At 35.6% G+C, this 16,547-nt stretch overlaps 3 protein-coding genes across 4 annotated transcripts; 1 reads left to right on the top strand and 2 right to left on the bottom strand.

The window, feature by feature from the left end:
- Positions 1-255: 255 nt before the first annotated feature.
- Positions 256-6,542, top strand: LOC111805828 (cyclin-T1-3). 2 transcript variants are annotated; one of them, XM_087128186.1, is made up of 7 exons: positions 256-554; positions 1,340-1,597; positions 2,798-2,879; positions 4,769-4,903; positions 5,013-5,185; positions 5,277-5,428; positions 5,685-6,542. In XM_087128186.1, the coding sequence occupies exons 2-7, from the start codon at positions 1,368-1,370 to the stop codon at positions 6,281-6,283; spliced, it is 1,371 nt and encodes a 456-aa protein (XP_086984312.1). In that variant the 5' UTR covers positions 256-554; positions 1,340-1,367; the 3' UTR covers positions 6,284-6,542. The 2 variants fall into 2 exon arrangements, with proteins under 2 accessions (XP_086984312.1, XP_023546838.1); XM_023691070.2 differs by having other exon boundaries at positions 1,270-1,597.
- A 2,299-nt stretch (positions 6,543-8,841) lies between these two features.
- Positions 8,842-12,774, bottom strand: LOC111805829 (inositol-pentakisphosphate 2-kinase-like). The gene is given in 9 exon segments (XM_023691071.2): positions 8,842-9,033; positions 9,036-9,147; positions 9,606-10,205; positions 10,301-10,411; positions 10,552-10,592; positions 11,429-11,576; positions 11,725-11,928; positions 12,226-12,343; positions 12,440-12,774. Coding segments are annotated over 8 exon segments (1,359 nt in total). The 5' UTR covers positions 12,328-12,343; positions 12,440-12,774; the 3' UTR covers positions 8,842-8,992.
- A 504-nt stretch (positions 12,775-13,278) lies between these two features.
- On the bottom strand, positions 13,279-16,427 carry LOC111805833 (putative small nuclear ribonucleoprotein F). The gene is made up of 5 exons (XM_023691073.2): positions 16,291-16,427; positions 15,937-16,024; positions 15,821-15,858; positions 15,220-15,284; positions 13,279-13,514 (listed from the first exon to the last, which is right to left on the bottom strand). The coding sequence occupies exons 1-5, from the start codon at positions 16,291-16,293 to the stop codon at positions 13,445-13,447; spliced, it is 264 nt and encodes an 87-aa protein (XP_023546841.1). The 5' UTR covers positions 16,294-16,427; the 3' UTR covers positions 13,279-13,444.
- Between the last annotated feature and the right edge of the window lie 120 nt (positions 16,428-16,547).

Here is a 16,547-nt window from a genome sequence, read left to right as displayed (position 1 = left end):
TTTGGGAGTGGTTTTAGAATAAGCATTTTTTGATTAAAAAATTATTATGTTTATTATTCGTGTTTAATTATAAATATTTGAATGTTTTGTTTCATATTTTAAAAAGCGATAATGACACTATTAATCATGTTTTTTGAATTAAGGTTGTTTAAAAATTGTAAATATTGGGTTCATAAATAATTTGAAAATAGATAAAATATTAAAATTATTAAAATTATCACTTACAAAACCTTATGTATTTAGAAGTAAATAAAAAAGGAATTTACAAAACCTTGCATTATCGATAGCTACGATTTTGGCGCGGCGGGTTGTGTGTTACATTCTACCCTCGAACATCCTCTGTGTTCGCCGCCAAGAATTTCATTGATCCATCGACTAAAAGCTTTTGCGTGTTTGCGTGGTTCCGAAGCAACGAGTCAATTCAAGTCCAGTCCAATCTAGTGTTTCTGCAGCTGTTTTCTCCCTACGGTGGCCGGAAGTTAGGGTTTCCGGTGTAGCTTGAAGCTGCTCCGCTCCCAACCCGAATATTCGCTTCTCTTCTGGATATTCATCAGGTAATTCATCTTCCTTACCTAATTGTTACCCCTTTTTTGTTCCTTGATTGGTTGCGGCGGCAACGATTTATGGGTTGTTTTAGGATTCGTGGAATGGGTTGTCTTTATAGTGAGAATGGTTCGAATCTGAAATTTTGGGGGTTTTCACTAAAAGTTATTAGCTTGTAATTGGAGTATTTAGACGACTTTTTTTTTTTTTTTTTTTTCTTTTTAAATTTGTTCGTATTTGTGATTCTTAAGACGACTTCAACGGTTACAATGTAGGGTTTTATATTTCTGTTTTGGTGGATTAGCTGACGTCTTTAGTTTTGGTTTTATGCTTTTTAACAAAAACTTGTTTGGTATATTTGTCTAAGTTGGTTTTTCAATCATATTTTGTATAGGCAATGCTTTCCATTTTAGTTTTGATCTTGTTTTTGGCTACTGAACGAGAAGTCTTGTGCCTTTCCATGAGTAGGAATAGTATTAATGTATAATTTTTGTTGGCATAGAATTCCACAAGAATGTTCGAAGTGTTAAGCCCTACTGAATGAGAAGTCTTGTGCCTTCATTTTTCGGTGGATGTTGAGAACACTTTTTAGCAAACTAATTTTGGTTATAAGAAAGAGAGAAGAGAGGGATGGAGTGGAAAGTTCCGTGCTTTAATAGCAAGTGATGCAGTGATAGCTAAATGCTTTAGTCGATTTATCAGTTTCACCACTCTACTTTTCTACAGGTATTTTTTTTCAATGTTTGAGGAAAGAGAATGATCATTTGTTCATCGGTCACTGCTCGGTTTTTTGAAGCTATTCAATGAGCTGAGAGAGTTAGACCATGGCAAGACAGCTGCCCCAGAATCATCTTGAGAATGGCATTCCAGGAACTACACCTAGTCATTGTGTGCAGGAAGAGCATCTGATCTCTGCACGCAAATGGTATTTCTCCAAACAGGAAATTGAAAATCATTCTCCATCCAGGAAGGATGGAGTTGATTTCAAGAAAGAGTCTCAACTGCGGAAGTCATATTGCTCGTTTCTTCAGGAGCTTGGCATGAAGCTGAAAGTGTAAGGCTTCAATAATTTCTACAAATGTGACAGTTTCTGCATTTATTTAATACGTTTTTTTTTTACTTGCTCAAAGAAAAAAATTCGTTAACCCATTTTTGCAAGGCACTTCCTAAAAACTATCTTTAATTGTAGTTATCTTCATTCTTTAGTCACCACCTGTTTTCATACACACAAGTTCTATTTCTCGGTCCATTATTGTTGCTAGTTAATGCTTTCATAGTGTCATGGGGCATTTTGATTAAGTTTTCTTACAGAGTAGGAAGCCTAGGAAGAGAACAGCTGGAAATGTGGATATGCTTGTGTTTGAATTTGCACTGGAGTTGGTCTAATAAGCTTAGGAGGGTTTTTATTTCTAAAATATTATTTGAATTTTTATTTATTTAGCGTAAGACGACACCCAAACACATTGCAATTTTTCCAAGTTTTCCATCTCTCCCCGTTGTGTTTAATTTTTTGTCACAAAAATTAATGATAATGAACAAATAATAAAATAGTTTTAGATGAATACTACATACTGTTGATGACAGGAATGGTGTGGTCCATTGAACAAAAAGATTCCGTAGTAAGCACCATTTCATTGTTGTTGATTTTATTGGAAAATTGAGCATATAAGGAATGAATCACAAACTCATATGTGAGCAAGGATCTAGATCATAGGGGTACACATGCTTGGTGAGTAGGCTGGAACAGGAGCACCATGCCTTTTCTGATGTTGAATGCTGAAATATGTTCTGTTAACACGTTTCTGATTTCTAGAACATCATTTTATATTTCTGTTGTATACATCGTGCTTCTTGCTTATCTGCATAACAAAGTCTCTCCTTCCTCCCATCATTCTCCATTTTCTCCACCACCACCACCATCTGACTCTCAAGTATTCACAATTATTACAAGAAAATTTATTCAAATGTACTCTGTTCATATTTAAGTAGATTCGACTATTTCTTCTGCTGTATTCTTTTAGCTGAGGAATATTTCTTATAATGTGATTCTTCATATAACTTTCTAGCCATTTCCGTTCTCTTCACTTGCCAGCCTCTAGAGGAATGGATCTGGTGTTTTGTTTTTTGACGACCAGTTTGTGTTGTTTAAATATTGATGATTTTAGTTTTATATAATATTTTATCTTATAGCAAATCAGGACTAGTTCCAATTTTTCACGTGGATGTGCTGATTTGTGATTTATATACCTTTCAGGCCTCAAGTAACAATTGCAAGTGCCATGATGGTATGCCACCGGTTCTATATGTGTCAGTCCCATGCTAAAAATGACTGGCAGGTAAGTTAATGGTTTAAGAATTGTTTTCTATCGTCCTATCCTATAGTAAGCCCATTGATGTTTGAAAAGTTACAATGCAACTGTCTTAAGTTTTGTTAAAAGGAAAAAAAAAAAAAAAAAAACAGCATCATACCTAGAACAACTTGTTAGTAGTTTCATAAAAAGCCATATAGTGTATGATGATCTTGAATCTTTCCTCCTAGAGTGTTCGTTTTCTTTAATACCATTTCTCTTTTGTTCAAAAACCACTCAAAGATTGTAGCTTTGACCATGATAATTTAGCCATCTTTTTCTACTAAATGCACCAATCTCAAAAAAAAACATTATTTTTGCTGCCAAGTTGAAGACCCTTGTGAAATTGAATCCTTGAAACACTGACCCAAAATTTTCTCCCATAAGAATAATGGGAGAACGGATGATTGTGCTTCTTTTCTACTTTTAAACATAAACTGCAACAACTTGGGTTCATAACTGATATGGCCATCTTTTTTGGAGTTTTATAGTTGAGTTTAAACCTTCAAAATGTATTAACCGTACCATTATATTGACTTTTGTTGGAAAGTTAACTTTCCATACAGCATACATGAAATTATTGGGGACCAGTTATGAATGGCCTTTGGATGTGCAACCTTTGATCCATTCCTTGTACTCAAATGAGCTAATACAAGGAGCAAGGCAAAGAAAATTCAAGAGACTTTTACATTGTATCTTCAAAATCTAGGCACAAGGAAAGAATGAATTTTGAACCCCAATTTCTGAATATTTGCTAGGATCCTAGAATAACCTCTAGTAATCCAGTAGCTATAGCGTTTATCACCTTAAAAAGTAGCTATAGCGCCTATCACCTTGAACTGAGAACTCTCCCAAAACCAGCTGTATCCAACACCCTCCTTTTCAGTAATTGAATTTCCCTCAGCCAGCTTAAAAAATCACAAATTTTACCCTTTATTCATTCTTAGGAAAAAACAACACATGTGATGGAATCTAGTTATGCATTCCTAAAATTTCATCATTACGCTGTAAAGCTGTAAAGTTGTGAATACTATGACTTCGCATCTAACTCTTTGGGTTTATTTTGGATTGGTCAAAATATACTTTTGCTCCATGAGGTTTGTGTGAGGTGTCTATTTAGTCTCTGAAGTATCAAAATTGTTTTAAATGGTCTTTGAGCTTGTTTAACCATTAGTTGACTAATGGAAAGATGATGTGGCAGCTTTTATGTGATTTGACAATTTTGATAAATTTTATATCAATTTTTGGTCTAGGTGACTATTTAATTTTTCCTGTCTTGCTTCTTTTCTCTCATGTTCTACATTCCTCCTCTTCATTTTCTTCTCTTTTTCTCCCATTGCTGGTAAGTTCTTAAGACATCTTCTGGTATCCCCAGAACCTCTCCCACCTCAGTTCCATACAACTAGTAGTTTAGGCTCCTCCATTCTTTGATTCTAATTTATTACGACTTGGGGGGGTTGAAAGTCTAGGGCTTCCATCATCTGCCGCAAACTTTGATAATGAAAAACGCCAGAAATTTGAAGCTTACTCCATCGCTTCCATCTGAGAGATTGATTTTCAATCTCATTTAAGAATGGAAGGGCTTTGGCTCAGTGATTCCAGAATAGCCATTGATCCGAAGAACTATTTCCTTTTCCTTTATTAGGTTTCCATAGACATCGAAAAATCTTTAAGTTCCAGGGCTGCACCCTGATTTTTTTCCTTGAAAAGAAAAACGTAACTTTGAAGCAAAAGATTAAATAAGGAAAAGGTCATTCAAAATCTTCCTTTTCTTCTTTTTTTCTTTTTTAATATCACAACCCACATCATCTGGAAAGGATTTATGACAATTGGATGGGATTTTGTCTTGTAACTCAAACATGTATAATTTGTCGCAGACAATCGGAACAGCAGGTATCTTTCTTGCCTGTAAGATTGAAGAGACACCACGGTTTCTGAATGATGTCGTCGTTGTGGCTTTTGAGTTGATATTCAAACGGGATCCTTCTGCCTCTAAAAGAATTAGACAAAAAGTACGTACTCTGCCTGTTATCTTCTTTAACAATTATGTTTAAGTGATTGATCACTCTGCATATTATAAAGGAAATAATCGGATGGCTGAATACAACATTATGCCTGTAGGAAGTTTTCAACAAACAAAAGGAATTAGTCTTGATTAGTGAGAGGCTTATATTGTCAACACTTGCATTTGATGTTGACATTCAGCTTCCCTACAAGCCACTTGTTGCTACTTTAAAAAAATTGGGAATGGCTGCGGATCTTGGGAAGGTGGCTTGGAATTTTGTAAATGATTGGTAAAGGACTTCATCATACTCATCAAGTTTCTGTTTACATCAAACTAGGATCATCTTTTAGAGATTAATGTCATCATCATGGAACTTGTAGGCTTTATACAACACTGTGCTTGGAGTACAAACCCCATTATATCGCTGCAGGTTCGATATTCCTTGCTTCCAAATTTCAACAAGTAAAATTGCCTTCGAACGAGGGAAAGGCTTGGTGGATGGAGTTCGATGTTTCGCCAAAACAGTTACAAGGTTGCTAAACTTGATCTTTGTACTCGTATTTGTTCTGTCTTGCTAGTTTTTGGCTTCAAATGAGCATGATATATATGATATCTCAGTAGTAAATCAATGTAAAAGAGTTGGTAATTATATATTTTTCACTAAATAAGGAAAGGGAATGGAAGTTATCTGTACCATTTTCCCCATTATATACATATGCCTCTTACCCCTCTATTTTACTGTTGCTACTTGAGAGCATTTACCAAATGTTCTTTGGAATTCCTTTCAGAGGTTATACACCAAATGTTGAAGTTATTTGAAAAAGATAGAAAACAAAGCCTACCACCTTCAAAAGAGAAGAATCATAAGCCAGAAGCTTTAGATGGACAGACAAGAGTTGATAGTTCCCAATCATGTATATCAAGCGTGACGATTTCTGATCATCTCGATAGTCACGAAGCCATTAGGGAGGCCAGTCACTGCAACAAGTCTGTAACGCCTAGTCGTTGCCACAATCAGCAAAATGTGAATTACCGCATTAGTCCTGTGGAAGTTTTACCCTGCCAAACAAGCGATACTGGGAGTTCAAGTAGTGCCATTGACAATGGTGATACTGGGATTTGTCAGAATACTGAAGAAAATTATCCTGATCAGATCAAACAGTCAAAAACTGCTCCTATTTCTATGTCTAAGGACTACAAAAAGATAAACTTATGTCAAATCAGAGAGGCAATAAAGAGAAGACGACTCTGTAGAACTACAAGCACAACGGAGGTACAGCCGATGAGCTCGGACGTTGACGGCGAAGCATGGATAGAAAAGGAGCTGGAACAGGGAATAGAGCTAGAATATGAATCCTCATTGAAGAAGAGACAAAAGACATCATGAAGTTGGGAATGCAATTCTACTTACTGATACAGCATCGTTTTTTTGTCGGAGCTTTTGATTGAATCCAGAAATTCTTCAAACTGTAAGTATTAAGAGGGCATTTTCAGCTGATTATTCATTCTTTTGATAGTTTTTTTTCCCCCATTCTCTTATGTAGTCTAATAACGTACCGATACATTTGTGTCACTCTTTCATTAATAGTAAGTGTACATTTTTACGTCCAAGTATATTTATATCACAACTTTCTAGTTGTTCTTCAGGAATGTTATGCAACCTTATCATAGGACCTTTGTTATGTGAGACCATTTGTACAATTTGCCTTCTGAGCTAGCTGTTGTCCTCACTTCTGTTTTCTTGCTACAGGATCAGATCCTAAATGTTAGGAAGTTATATAATATTGTTTCAGTACCGACGGAGGGTTTTCTTTTTAGCGATTGACTATATGTATTCATCTCTCACACTGTAATGACCTGTCATATTATACAGAGTCAAAACGCTACTGAAACAAGGGTAAATACTCTTCTCATGGTAGCCTGCTCTGGCCTAGCTATATACTTTACATCTTTCTAGTGATTCAGGTGGCATTTCTAGTGATTCAGGTGGCATCATTAAATGATGCTAGTCTTGGATAAAAATCTATGATGCACTAGAACGCCCTTGTTGACGATCTTTTACTCCATGAGCTTTAAGGTCCATTGAACAATGTGATATCAAAATGTTTAAAATGGCCCAAAGGTGTCATCAATTGTGCTTGGAAATGCCCTTAGTTTTGTTAAGTAATTTACCTTTATGAGATAATAATCAAGATTTTGATGTTTGTCCTTGTACTTAATCTTAGTACCTGAAAAAAAAAAAATACTTAAATACTTCAATTTTAAATGTATATCAATAGATTGGTTGAATTGAAGAAACAAAAAAGAAACAAAGAACAGAGTAGGGATCCTAGAAGTCAAATTTCACTTCAATTGTCTAATAAATTGATGATATCCATATAAACATGAAGATGGAAGGGAAAATGAGGTTTATATCAGAAGCATGATATCGTCCTCAATCCCTCGATTTTATTTTCCCCCTACTATGTCCCTTGTTGTCTTTTGTCTTCTTGTCCTTTCCTTGAATGCCCAACTCCCCTTCAGAACGTAACATTATACTACACATGGCTCCCCCCTACAGTTTAGCCCTTCATCAAATCAGGGCTCTGATCATCTTGACGCGCTGAGGCATCACACTGCAGCCTGCAGTGTGCCCGCTACTATGCCAGTTACATCTCTTTTTAAAAAGCTTCTAGTTTCTTGGTTGATTTCCCTTCTTCTTTTTCACACCTGCCAACAGAAGACGATCAAAATCAGAAGGCAACTAGCAAATTACGAGCTTGAATAATGACCGAAATCGGATGGGATTGGAACGAGTTCACAGGTACAATAGCGTTATGCATTATGAAATGTAGCTATGGTTGCCGAGCTGTGGCAGAGAGAGGAGGTTTAATCCCCCTTATTTGTTTCGCTTTTGAGAGGGAGGATTAAGAAAATCCCAAAGCTTCTTCCCTACTAAACAAGGGGACTGGTTTTTAGAACATAAATAAAGGTTCAACAAATCCAATAATATCTCTTCATCCATAGAAATCAGGTCAACAGGCCAACAATATTGTAAGACTTAATGTTTGAGGGCGTCCTCACGACGGATCCTCCATGTGCCAGAAAGCAAGGAGGGGAGGAAGCAGTGGAGGAAATTGTTAATGATCAGAAGGGAGCAGAGAATAAAAGCAAATGCAAGTGGATGCGAATTTTTTTTTTTTTTTTTTTTTTTTAAAAACTTGAATATAATTAACTTGAAAATGATGTCACTAAAAATAACATCCAATGAAATTCTCCCATTCTTATATTTTGCCACACTAACTGATCCACTTTTATGAGATATTTCTTCCCCTTGAAGGAAATTCTTGACAGATTTTTTATTTTCATGCACGCAAATAAATACAAATAATGTCAAAGGATGCTAGAGAGTAACCTTTTCAATCGCTCATTTTTTAGGGATGGGTGCAGCCAAGAGCAGCCATTGTATTGGACCATGATACACACCACTTAAGCATGCCCCATAAATCCTTTATCTGAAGGTCCAGATATAGACATGGGCAACACAAACCCCGTATCTCCAGTATTCTGTAAACATTAATGATATTCAATTATATTACAGATATCAAGCAAGTACAATCAATCCGAAAAAATGTATATACTTGCAATTTTGTGGTAATAATTTCAAACTTCTGTATCCTGAATGCTAAGAAAATTTCCTAAAGGATGCATGTATGAATAAATCAAGGCAAGATGCCAGGTAAACAAGTAAATGTATGGAAAATATACATGTTAATCATAATCTGCATTGGGTGGCTCTAGTAGTAAAAGCATAGAATATTTAAAGTAACCTTCCCTGAGTTCAAGCCTCAAAGTATAAAACTTAATAATTTAATAAATCAAAATTCTCATTGTCACTTAGAACTAGCTTTGGGATGGGCAAAAGTCTATCTGAGGATTAGTAGGGCGAATCATGTGAGAGCAATAAACAAATAAAGTAAAGTAGTACATATAGATTAGCCTGTAACTAAAATTCCAGAACAGGCACTGTAATAATTATGGTAAGGAAAGCAAAGTATTGAACTTACCACATACATAAGTAAATCCTCAATGAGGAAATTGTTTCTTAATATTGGATCTACTTTCCAACCTTAGTCTCATATAATTTTGCATTTGAATATCACCTACTTTCCCTTTCTCTATTTTCCTGTAGAGACCCACTATCTTCTTATCCAGTTCATAATATTCTTCCATCTTCTTCATTGGTTTTAGATCCAAGTCAATGAAGTGTACCTGAAATATTGTAAGCAGGTAATTTTTCACCTCACAAATTGGACACCTTGAAGTGGAGAAAAATCAACTCAGGATACTGATAAATACTTCTTTTTGTATGCTTAGATTTGGACTGATTTGGTTTTCAAGCACACGGTGAATTGAATAAAGCTCATAACTGAAGCAAATGGCAAATATTTTACACAAACCCAAAGAGAAGCAGTAGCAAAAATATCATTGAAATGAAAAGATCCATATTGGTGACTCCTGATAAATTTTATCATAAAAATGCCAAATAGTTATGTAACGCTTGCTTGATTTCAATGTTCATAACTATTTCTAAAAGCAGACTCTCTCTTTCCTCATTCATAAATATTTACTCTCGAGTGGCAAGGATATCAATTGGAAGAATTATAACATAAAATGCTTTCAAATAATCTTTTTGAAATAAAAAGAATGAAAAGATGAATTATATGTACCTTATAATCAAAAAATTGCCCTGTTGATTCAAGGCGTATTGTGTTATTCGAAGAACCCCATTCTTTCCCTTCTCTTGGCCTAAAACTAATCATCAAGCTACAGTCTTTGGCAGTAGCAGCTATCAAAAAGTTTTTGACAATCTTTAAGCTTTGATCAAGAGGAAGGGAATGCAAAGAGGCATATCTATGCAATTCTTCATCTTCATTCAACTGTCCACAAACCACACAAGGCTCTGAAATTACATCATAATATGCATGAATAGCACCTTCTATGTCCAAACTGTCAAGCTTCTGGACTTCAAGAAGTCGATCCAGAACTCCAGATTTATATAAAGTTTCAGTGACAAGCTGTAGCAAGCTAGTAGTGCATAGACCATCATCTGCCAGGATGACAGACTTGAGTGCATCTTCAAATGCTTCTCCAACAATAACGTCAGTATTCTCTGCAGAACCACCCAATGCCCCAAATATAAGAGAGCCATTATAGAACACTCGAAAGTTGTTTTGAGGCGTGGAAAAAAGATCCTTAATTGCTTTAAGTATACGGTCCTTGGATCCAGAGAAGAGATCAAGTGGATCATAATCACTGAACTCTGATATCTACAAAATAAATAAATTGCAACGGTGATGCAAACTAAATTAGGAAATAATAAATTAAGACAGTTAAATTCATTGAAACAATGAAGAAAGATTACCTCTTCTTGATGCAACTTAAGGGCTTGGTGCATTCTGAAACGAGTCATACACCTCTTAACCGCATTGCCATGGGTTATGAACCTTGAGAATGGGAGAAACCCACATTTTGGCTATTGGGGTAAGAAGAAAACAGAACAAAAAATTTAAAAAAGAGCCACTTCATCATTCATTTGGAGTAATGCTTGCAGAATTAAATTAATCAATGCTAAAAAGAAAAAATAAAAATAAATACAATAGAAGTGAGAAGTACCTTTATCTCGACAGATATGCAAGGCTCACCTTCTAAAGCACCTGAAATAGAAAACGTAAGCAATTCCATCACCAAAATGAAATAATGAAAAAAAAGTGGAAAACAAAAGGGGAAAATTAACAAGGACGTCATTATCTGCCTGATATCATGGCTGCAAGTAAGGCCAGTCAATTGGTAAAGTAGCATTCCATTTCGAACGGAAATCAAGAGCGGAAAACATAGTATATTTGAGTGTTATTCCTTTTCTAAAACCATTGGCTTATATTTTTCAAGAGCATACAGAAGATGGAGACAATCTAATCAGCAAACTCATATGCAGCACAGCAATTGACCATTCATCAAGATCATATATGGAAAAGTTTTCACGAATACCTAAACATCCACAATAAACTATAAAATAACTCAGAAGGTGCATGTTTTTTATTTTCTTATGAAGAAAAGAGAGAAATCGGAACACCACAATGCATCAACACTGAGAAAACAGAGAATTAGGAAAGCTTTGTCACTCCAAAATGGGCACTCCTACATCATGAGTACTTAGACAGATTTAAATCAATGCACATAAAAAGCTCCAAGAAGTTACTATGATGTGTAACCTACTAGGAAACCATGTATGAATAATGTGCAAAAGCTACTATCTGCCCCTTGGTTCATTCCTTGGGGAAAAGGAACCATTGGAAATAAAATAACAGAAAACAAATAAGCAATCCCTTACTTAAACAAGATATGTTCTATAGGATGATGTAGACAACTTTTTCACCTTAACTGGACCAATGACTAATCAGACAGAGTATACAGGCAGGTTGTCCTCTTCGTTATAAGAAAATGCAACGGTACATTGGTATTTAATAGAACATTGTAGAAAATGTAATATTACCGTGAGGGAAAATGGAATGATCAGATATTATAAGAACATAATCACGATGGGTATCAATCTTTCCAGCATCTACCCTCCAAGATGGGCGTTCACTATTTACATTCTTCTCTGCCAACTCTAGAAATTCTCTGGTTACTAAGACAAGTTTCTGCGAGTGTAAAGATATACCACGCTCAGAAATTTGTATTCAGTTTTGCAACACTTTTAATGGTAGAATTCTATGAAAAGAAAAAGTATACAATCAGCTGTATTTCTGAAATATATCAATCCACTTAAAGAGCAAAGGAAAAACATACACCAGAATCAACGTGTTTGGAACCCAATAAAGGGCTCATTACACGCTGCACAAAGGTTTGGGCAGCAGTGTCCCTATCAGCGGATGAGACAAGGTTCCCTATGTCACCCCACAACAAGTATTCGTATTTGGAAAATGCGGTCGGAGTCCTCGCATGCTGTGATCCATTGATAGAAGCCTTTTGTATACGCATAACTTTTCCAATCTATATCAAGAAGAATAGTTAGTCCCCAAAAAAGTTTAAATCCCCAAAGTAATGCTCTCTCTTTTGTAGGTTGAATCCAAACCATCCCTTCATTTAGATTATCATCTGCTATATACGTAAAGAAAAGGAAATTGTCAAGAATTTCCTGGCTATCCAATGCCCCATTTCCCAGTCACAAACTTGCAACTACAGACAAGTATCTGTAACAACGTAGAAACTGCCAAATTCATCCTCATGACAATCGTGTTTTTTTATCTATATGTAATAAGAGAAAGGAGCGACAGGGGTTCAACATACAAAAGCTGGAGAGGAGCCAGTATATGCAAGGACAAGATTAGCGGCTCCTTCGCCTCTATAAACCCAATCCGCAGCATCCTTCTCTTTTAGTACAATCTCCATCCCAAGCGTTCGTCCTCTGAGATTCGTATCAATCGTTCAACCACAGAAATGGCAAAATATATAGAAGAAGGCAGCAAACATCATAACAATTAATCATCAGAGATTCAAGTACCTGATCTGAAAATCGCATATAGGCCGTAGCTATCCGGTGATATAAACCCTAGATCTTCTGAGGAAACCCACATTCCACAATGCAGCAACGATCGAATCGAAGAATGAAACAGAAAAAGAAAAAAAAAAACCCCGCGAGAAGAAGGTGAGAACTCAGTAATATGAGAAGGAATAGAAGCAGAGGAAAGGGAGTTGATAGTGGAATTAGGGATTTGGGGACGACAATCAGCTCAACAGGACGTGTCGAGCAAATGCAGCGGTTCAGATCTGAAAGAGGGAAAGGCAATTTTTGGTATTATGGATGGAATGTTTTGTTCTATGCAATATCGTCGGGGGTTTTGGGGAGTTTTATCATTTAAAAAAAAAAAATATATATATATATATATGATTTTGTATTTTTATATTAAATAATATATATTAAAATATTTATTTCATTCTTCATTTTTCAATTTAATATTTTTACCCTAAAATAATAATATCAATAAGAAAATTTGGGACAAAAAATAATAGTTTACTCACAAATGTGAATAAATAATTAACTATTACCGATTTGACAGCTTTCTCTGAAATTTATTTTTTCCCAATTAAATCCAAAAAGATTAATCTATAATTACTTTTTAAATTTCATAATATTCGATATCACCCAGATATTAGGAATTTAAAGAATTAATTGTCATACTATATAGATTTAAATTTTAAAGTTTGATTTTTTTTAAAATGAGTAAAACATTTAATAAACATGAAATTTTAAAATAAGTGATAGTATTGAATATGTGAATTGAGGGTTATGAAATTTTGAGATATTTTTTAAAAATTTTATGGATCAAGAATAATGGTCAATTTTAAAAATATAAAGATCCTTGTATGATAGCAAACCGATTATTGCAGGTTCTGAAATCCACCAAATTGGAGTGTTCCTGTCCCTTGAGATGCCATAAATAGTATCAATAACATCATAAAACTTCACTACTGCTACGCCATCGAAAAGCTGCTAAAAATTTACATGCTAGTCACGCTCGGCATCTTCTATCTCTTCATCCTCTGGTACTCCGCGAAGGTAAAGAACGTTGTTACACCTGTCACAAAAAAGTAGGAACATTGCCATGTTCGATATGAGAATCTGTGGAAGAATTCATCGATAAGCACGAATAACTTACTAACATATCCTTATAGTCCTCGTAGAAAGAAAAATGCATGCATACGACCTTATTCTACATGTTGTCTGTTACAGTTTCTCGCTCGTGTCATTTATATCATAAACAGCCATTCATATTATGATAAAAACAAGTATACTAAATTGTAAAAGATAACCAAGTTTAGAGGCATTTGGAACATCTCCTCTCCTCAGCATACTCATTCTCAAGGCTAAATCCGTTCCCCTTTCAAACACCCAACTGGTTGGTGCTTTGATGACCTTGTGCGGAAAGCAGTGGCATGTAGAGGAGATCACAGGCAACAATCGGCAGTGTTGGGAATAGAAATAAGGATGTGCGACAACGCAGGTGAAAAGAAAGCATGTGGACCTATGGCTCCTAGGGTTTTCCTTTTAGTAGTGGGTCGGTTCTGGAGTTCAAATATAGAAGTTAACACACCCCAGAATTCAACTTGTATAGCATGAGCTTTATTTTGTAGTTACGAAGAAATGGACCTTTTTTTTTCTTCTAACAATTCGCGTGACTAGCCAACTTCATATCCATGAATACATCTTCACGAAATTTGTGTTGATGCCTTCCCCACGACCCCATCTCCATCAACAACTCTTGCACGACTTTTGTTATTTCTATTTTTCGCACAGCAGTTCCCCTCTGATCCCTCAAACACCTTTCTTCATGATGATTGCGTTAGCGCCTCCCCAAGCGTTTATCTCTGGCCATAGAAGTAGCAATTGCTGACAATCTCTCCAGAAATCCTTCCTTTCTTGACTTGAATGCCTTCTCAACCCACTCAAAGGTTTTCAAACATCAAACTAATCTCCAGCCATAGAAATAGCAATTGTTTATTGGTTAACCTCCCCTCGATCTTAACCATACATTAAGTGTTTATTGCACACTCACCTTTGCTTCCATACAAGCTCCATTAATCCTTAATCCATTCTTACTTTTTTCTTCACTGACTTCTCATTCTCACTCTTGTTCCTCATGTGAGGATTCTGAGGTTTGTTCCATGTTTTTTGTGGTCGTCTCACTCTCTTCATCATCAACCTTTTTTGTATCCTTGCGAGATAAGAAATCTGATTCCAATATGAATGTCTACCTCTTTGTTTTTGCCCATCTGATCTCTTTTCTTATTTCTATAATCTCCGCTTTCATTTCACTAAAATTCTGTGCCACTATCTCGAAAAGATTGGAACATTGAATCCATTTCCTCTGCCAATTACTTCAGGGAACAATTCAATTCTTCACATAAAAACATCAACATCTGTTCACATAAATTTTCATCTAACCCCATGGCCATAATCAAATTTCTCTGGAATAGATTTGATAGAACCAAATACACTGAAACATAAAACATAACAGAACACCAAGATAACCAAATATTTGAGGTACTTGGAACCTTCCCTCCTTGACTATACTCACTGAAGCCTAAACCACTAAAAAATTCTCTACTCTCCTTTCCTTCCCATATTATTTATATCGAATCACCACAACTTCTCTATTCGATCACTAATATACGCTTATTAGTCTAATGATATTTCAAACAACACTCCAATCACATTACAATAACCAAATAAGAATTGATGCACTAGATATTGTGATTTTCAATCACAAAAAAAAAGGTTACCTGATCAATATTTCTCCCAAACTCCCAGTACATTGTCCGTCGATATATTCCTCAGTATTGGCAAGCTGCATTTAAAAAGTTGTAACTTAATTTCCCTTTCAAGAATATTAAATCAAATGTGGAAGTGAGGAATGAAACCCACGACCTCTTAAACAAAGTAGAGATGCCTAAACCACTTGACTATGTATACCAGTTTCGACATGCACAATAAATAATAAAATTTACAAATTATTCCAAAGCATTTCTTACAAAAAATTATGAAAACAAAAATGGCCAACCTTGTTTTCAAACTAGTTTTCCAGAAAAAAACCAATGATAAATAGTTGTAAGGGGGGACTTTCAATATGAGCAGAACACATCAAGTTAGATTCAGAGATGAACGGCATTGAATCAGTTAGTGCAACGTTTGAACAATGTTTCAAGTAAAAAGACGATTAGACTAAGTTCCCTTCTCATATCGAGTAAATTCATGACAGTCAAAATAGTATACGGACTCTTGGTAAACTAAGCCCAGCAGCAGAGGGAGACATAAAAACAACAAGAATATGATCGCAATCGAAAAGAACTAACTAAATTAACGTCAATGCAAGTAGAAACACACCTGTAAGTTCATGTACGAGTCCACCGAGACAAGAAAGCCTGATATGTAAACAAAAGTGAGTACAAACATCAGCAGGCAAGAGAAACGAGAAAAACAAGCAGCAGATAGAACCAAACCTTTGTACTCCATCCCCCACTTGAGTTTCACGACCACAGTCTTTCCAGTCAAATTGTTCAAAAACGGCTTCGGGTTAACTGGGATGCTCTACACCGTCCAAACAATCATATCATAGAATTAAGCGTCGTTTACGAATCAAAGCAAAATGGAGGAAAAAAAAAATAAACAGCCAAGAATCTACATAACAGAAGAATCAGTAAAATAAATCGAAAACTTCAGCCAACTATCTGATACAACATACGGCTACATTAACACTCATTCCACATCGAATCGAAGGGGGAAAAGGGTAAAAAGAACAACAAAAACATTATACAGAACCGAAAAGCAAGGAAAAAAACAAAATTCTTACTTACCATGGTTCCGAAATGGCGAGCAAGGGCTTGTTTGAAATCTGTGGAGCTCAAAAGAACAAGGAGTCGAAGAAAATGGCGCTCTTGCTCTAGGGCTTGTTTTCCCTCCTTTTTCGTCGTTGAATATCTGTGAGCTTTCGGCAACTGGGCGAATTGGACAATATGGGCCGGATAATGAATTTCAGGCCCATCAAATGGAAGCCCATGGGCTCCATACCCAATAGTTCCATTTCGTCGTCATTTAATTTTATCTCTATATT

This window comes from Cucurbita pepo, chromosome 11 (assembly GCF_057944985.1).
Source record: "Cucurbita pepo subsp. pepo isolate OVF chromosome 11, ASM5794498v1, whole genome shotgun sequence".
Taxonomy (NCBI): Eukaryota; Viridiplantae; Streptophyta; class Magnoliopsida; order Cucurbitales; family Cucurbitaceae; genus Cucurbita; species Cucurbita pepo.
The sequence above is the reverse complement of the archived record's forward strand: the minus strand, read 5'-3'. Positions and strand labels throughout refer to the sequence as shown.

Coding starts and splice junctions, on each gene's coding strand:
- LOC111805833 (XM_023691073.2), bottom strand. Junction 15,859..15,936: donor GTGGGGGATGGAGTACAAAG/GTTTGGTTCTAT, acceptor TTTACATATCAG/GCTTTCTTGTCTCGGTGGAC. Junction 15,285..15,820: donor ACTCGTACATGAACTTACAG/GTGTGTTTCTAC, acceptor TTTTAAATGCAG/CTTGCCAATACTGAGGAATA.
- LOC111805828 (XM_087128186.1), top strand. CDS start 1,368: ATGGCAAGACAGCTGCCCCAGAATCATCTTGAGAATGGCATTCCAGGA. Junction 5,186..5,276: donor TGGAATTTTGTAAATGATTG/GTAAAGGACTTC, acceptor TGGAACTTGTAG/GCTTTATACAACACTGTGCT. Junction 5,429..5,684: donor TTCGCCAAAACAGTTACAAG/GTTGCTAAACTT, acceptor AATTCCTTTCAG/AGGTTATACACCAAATGTTG.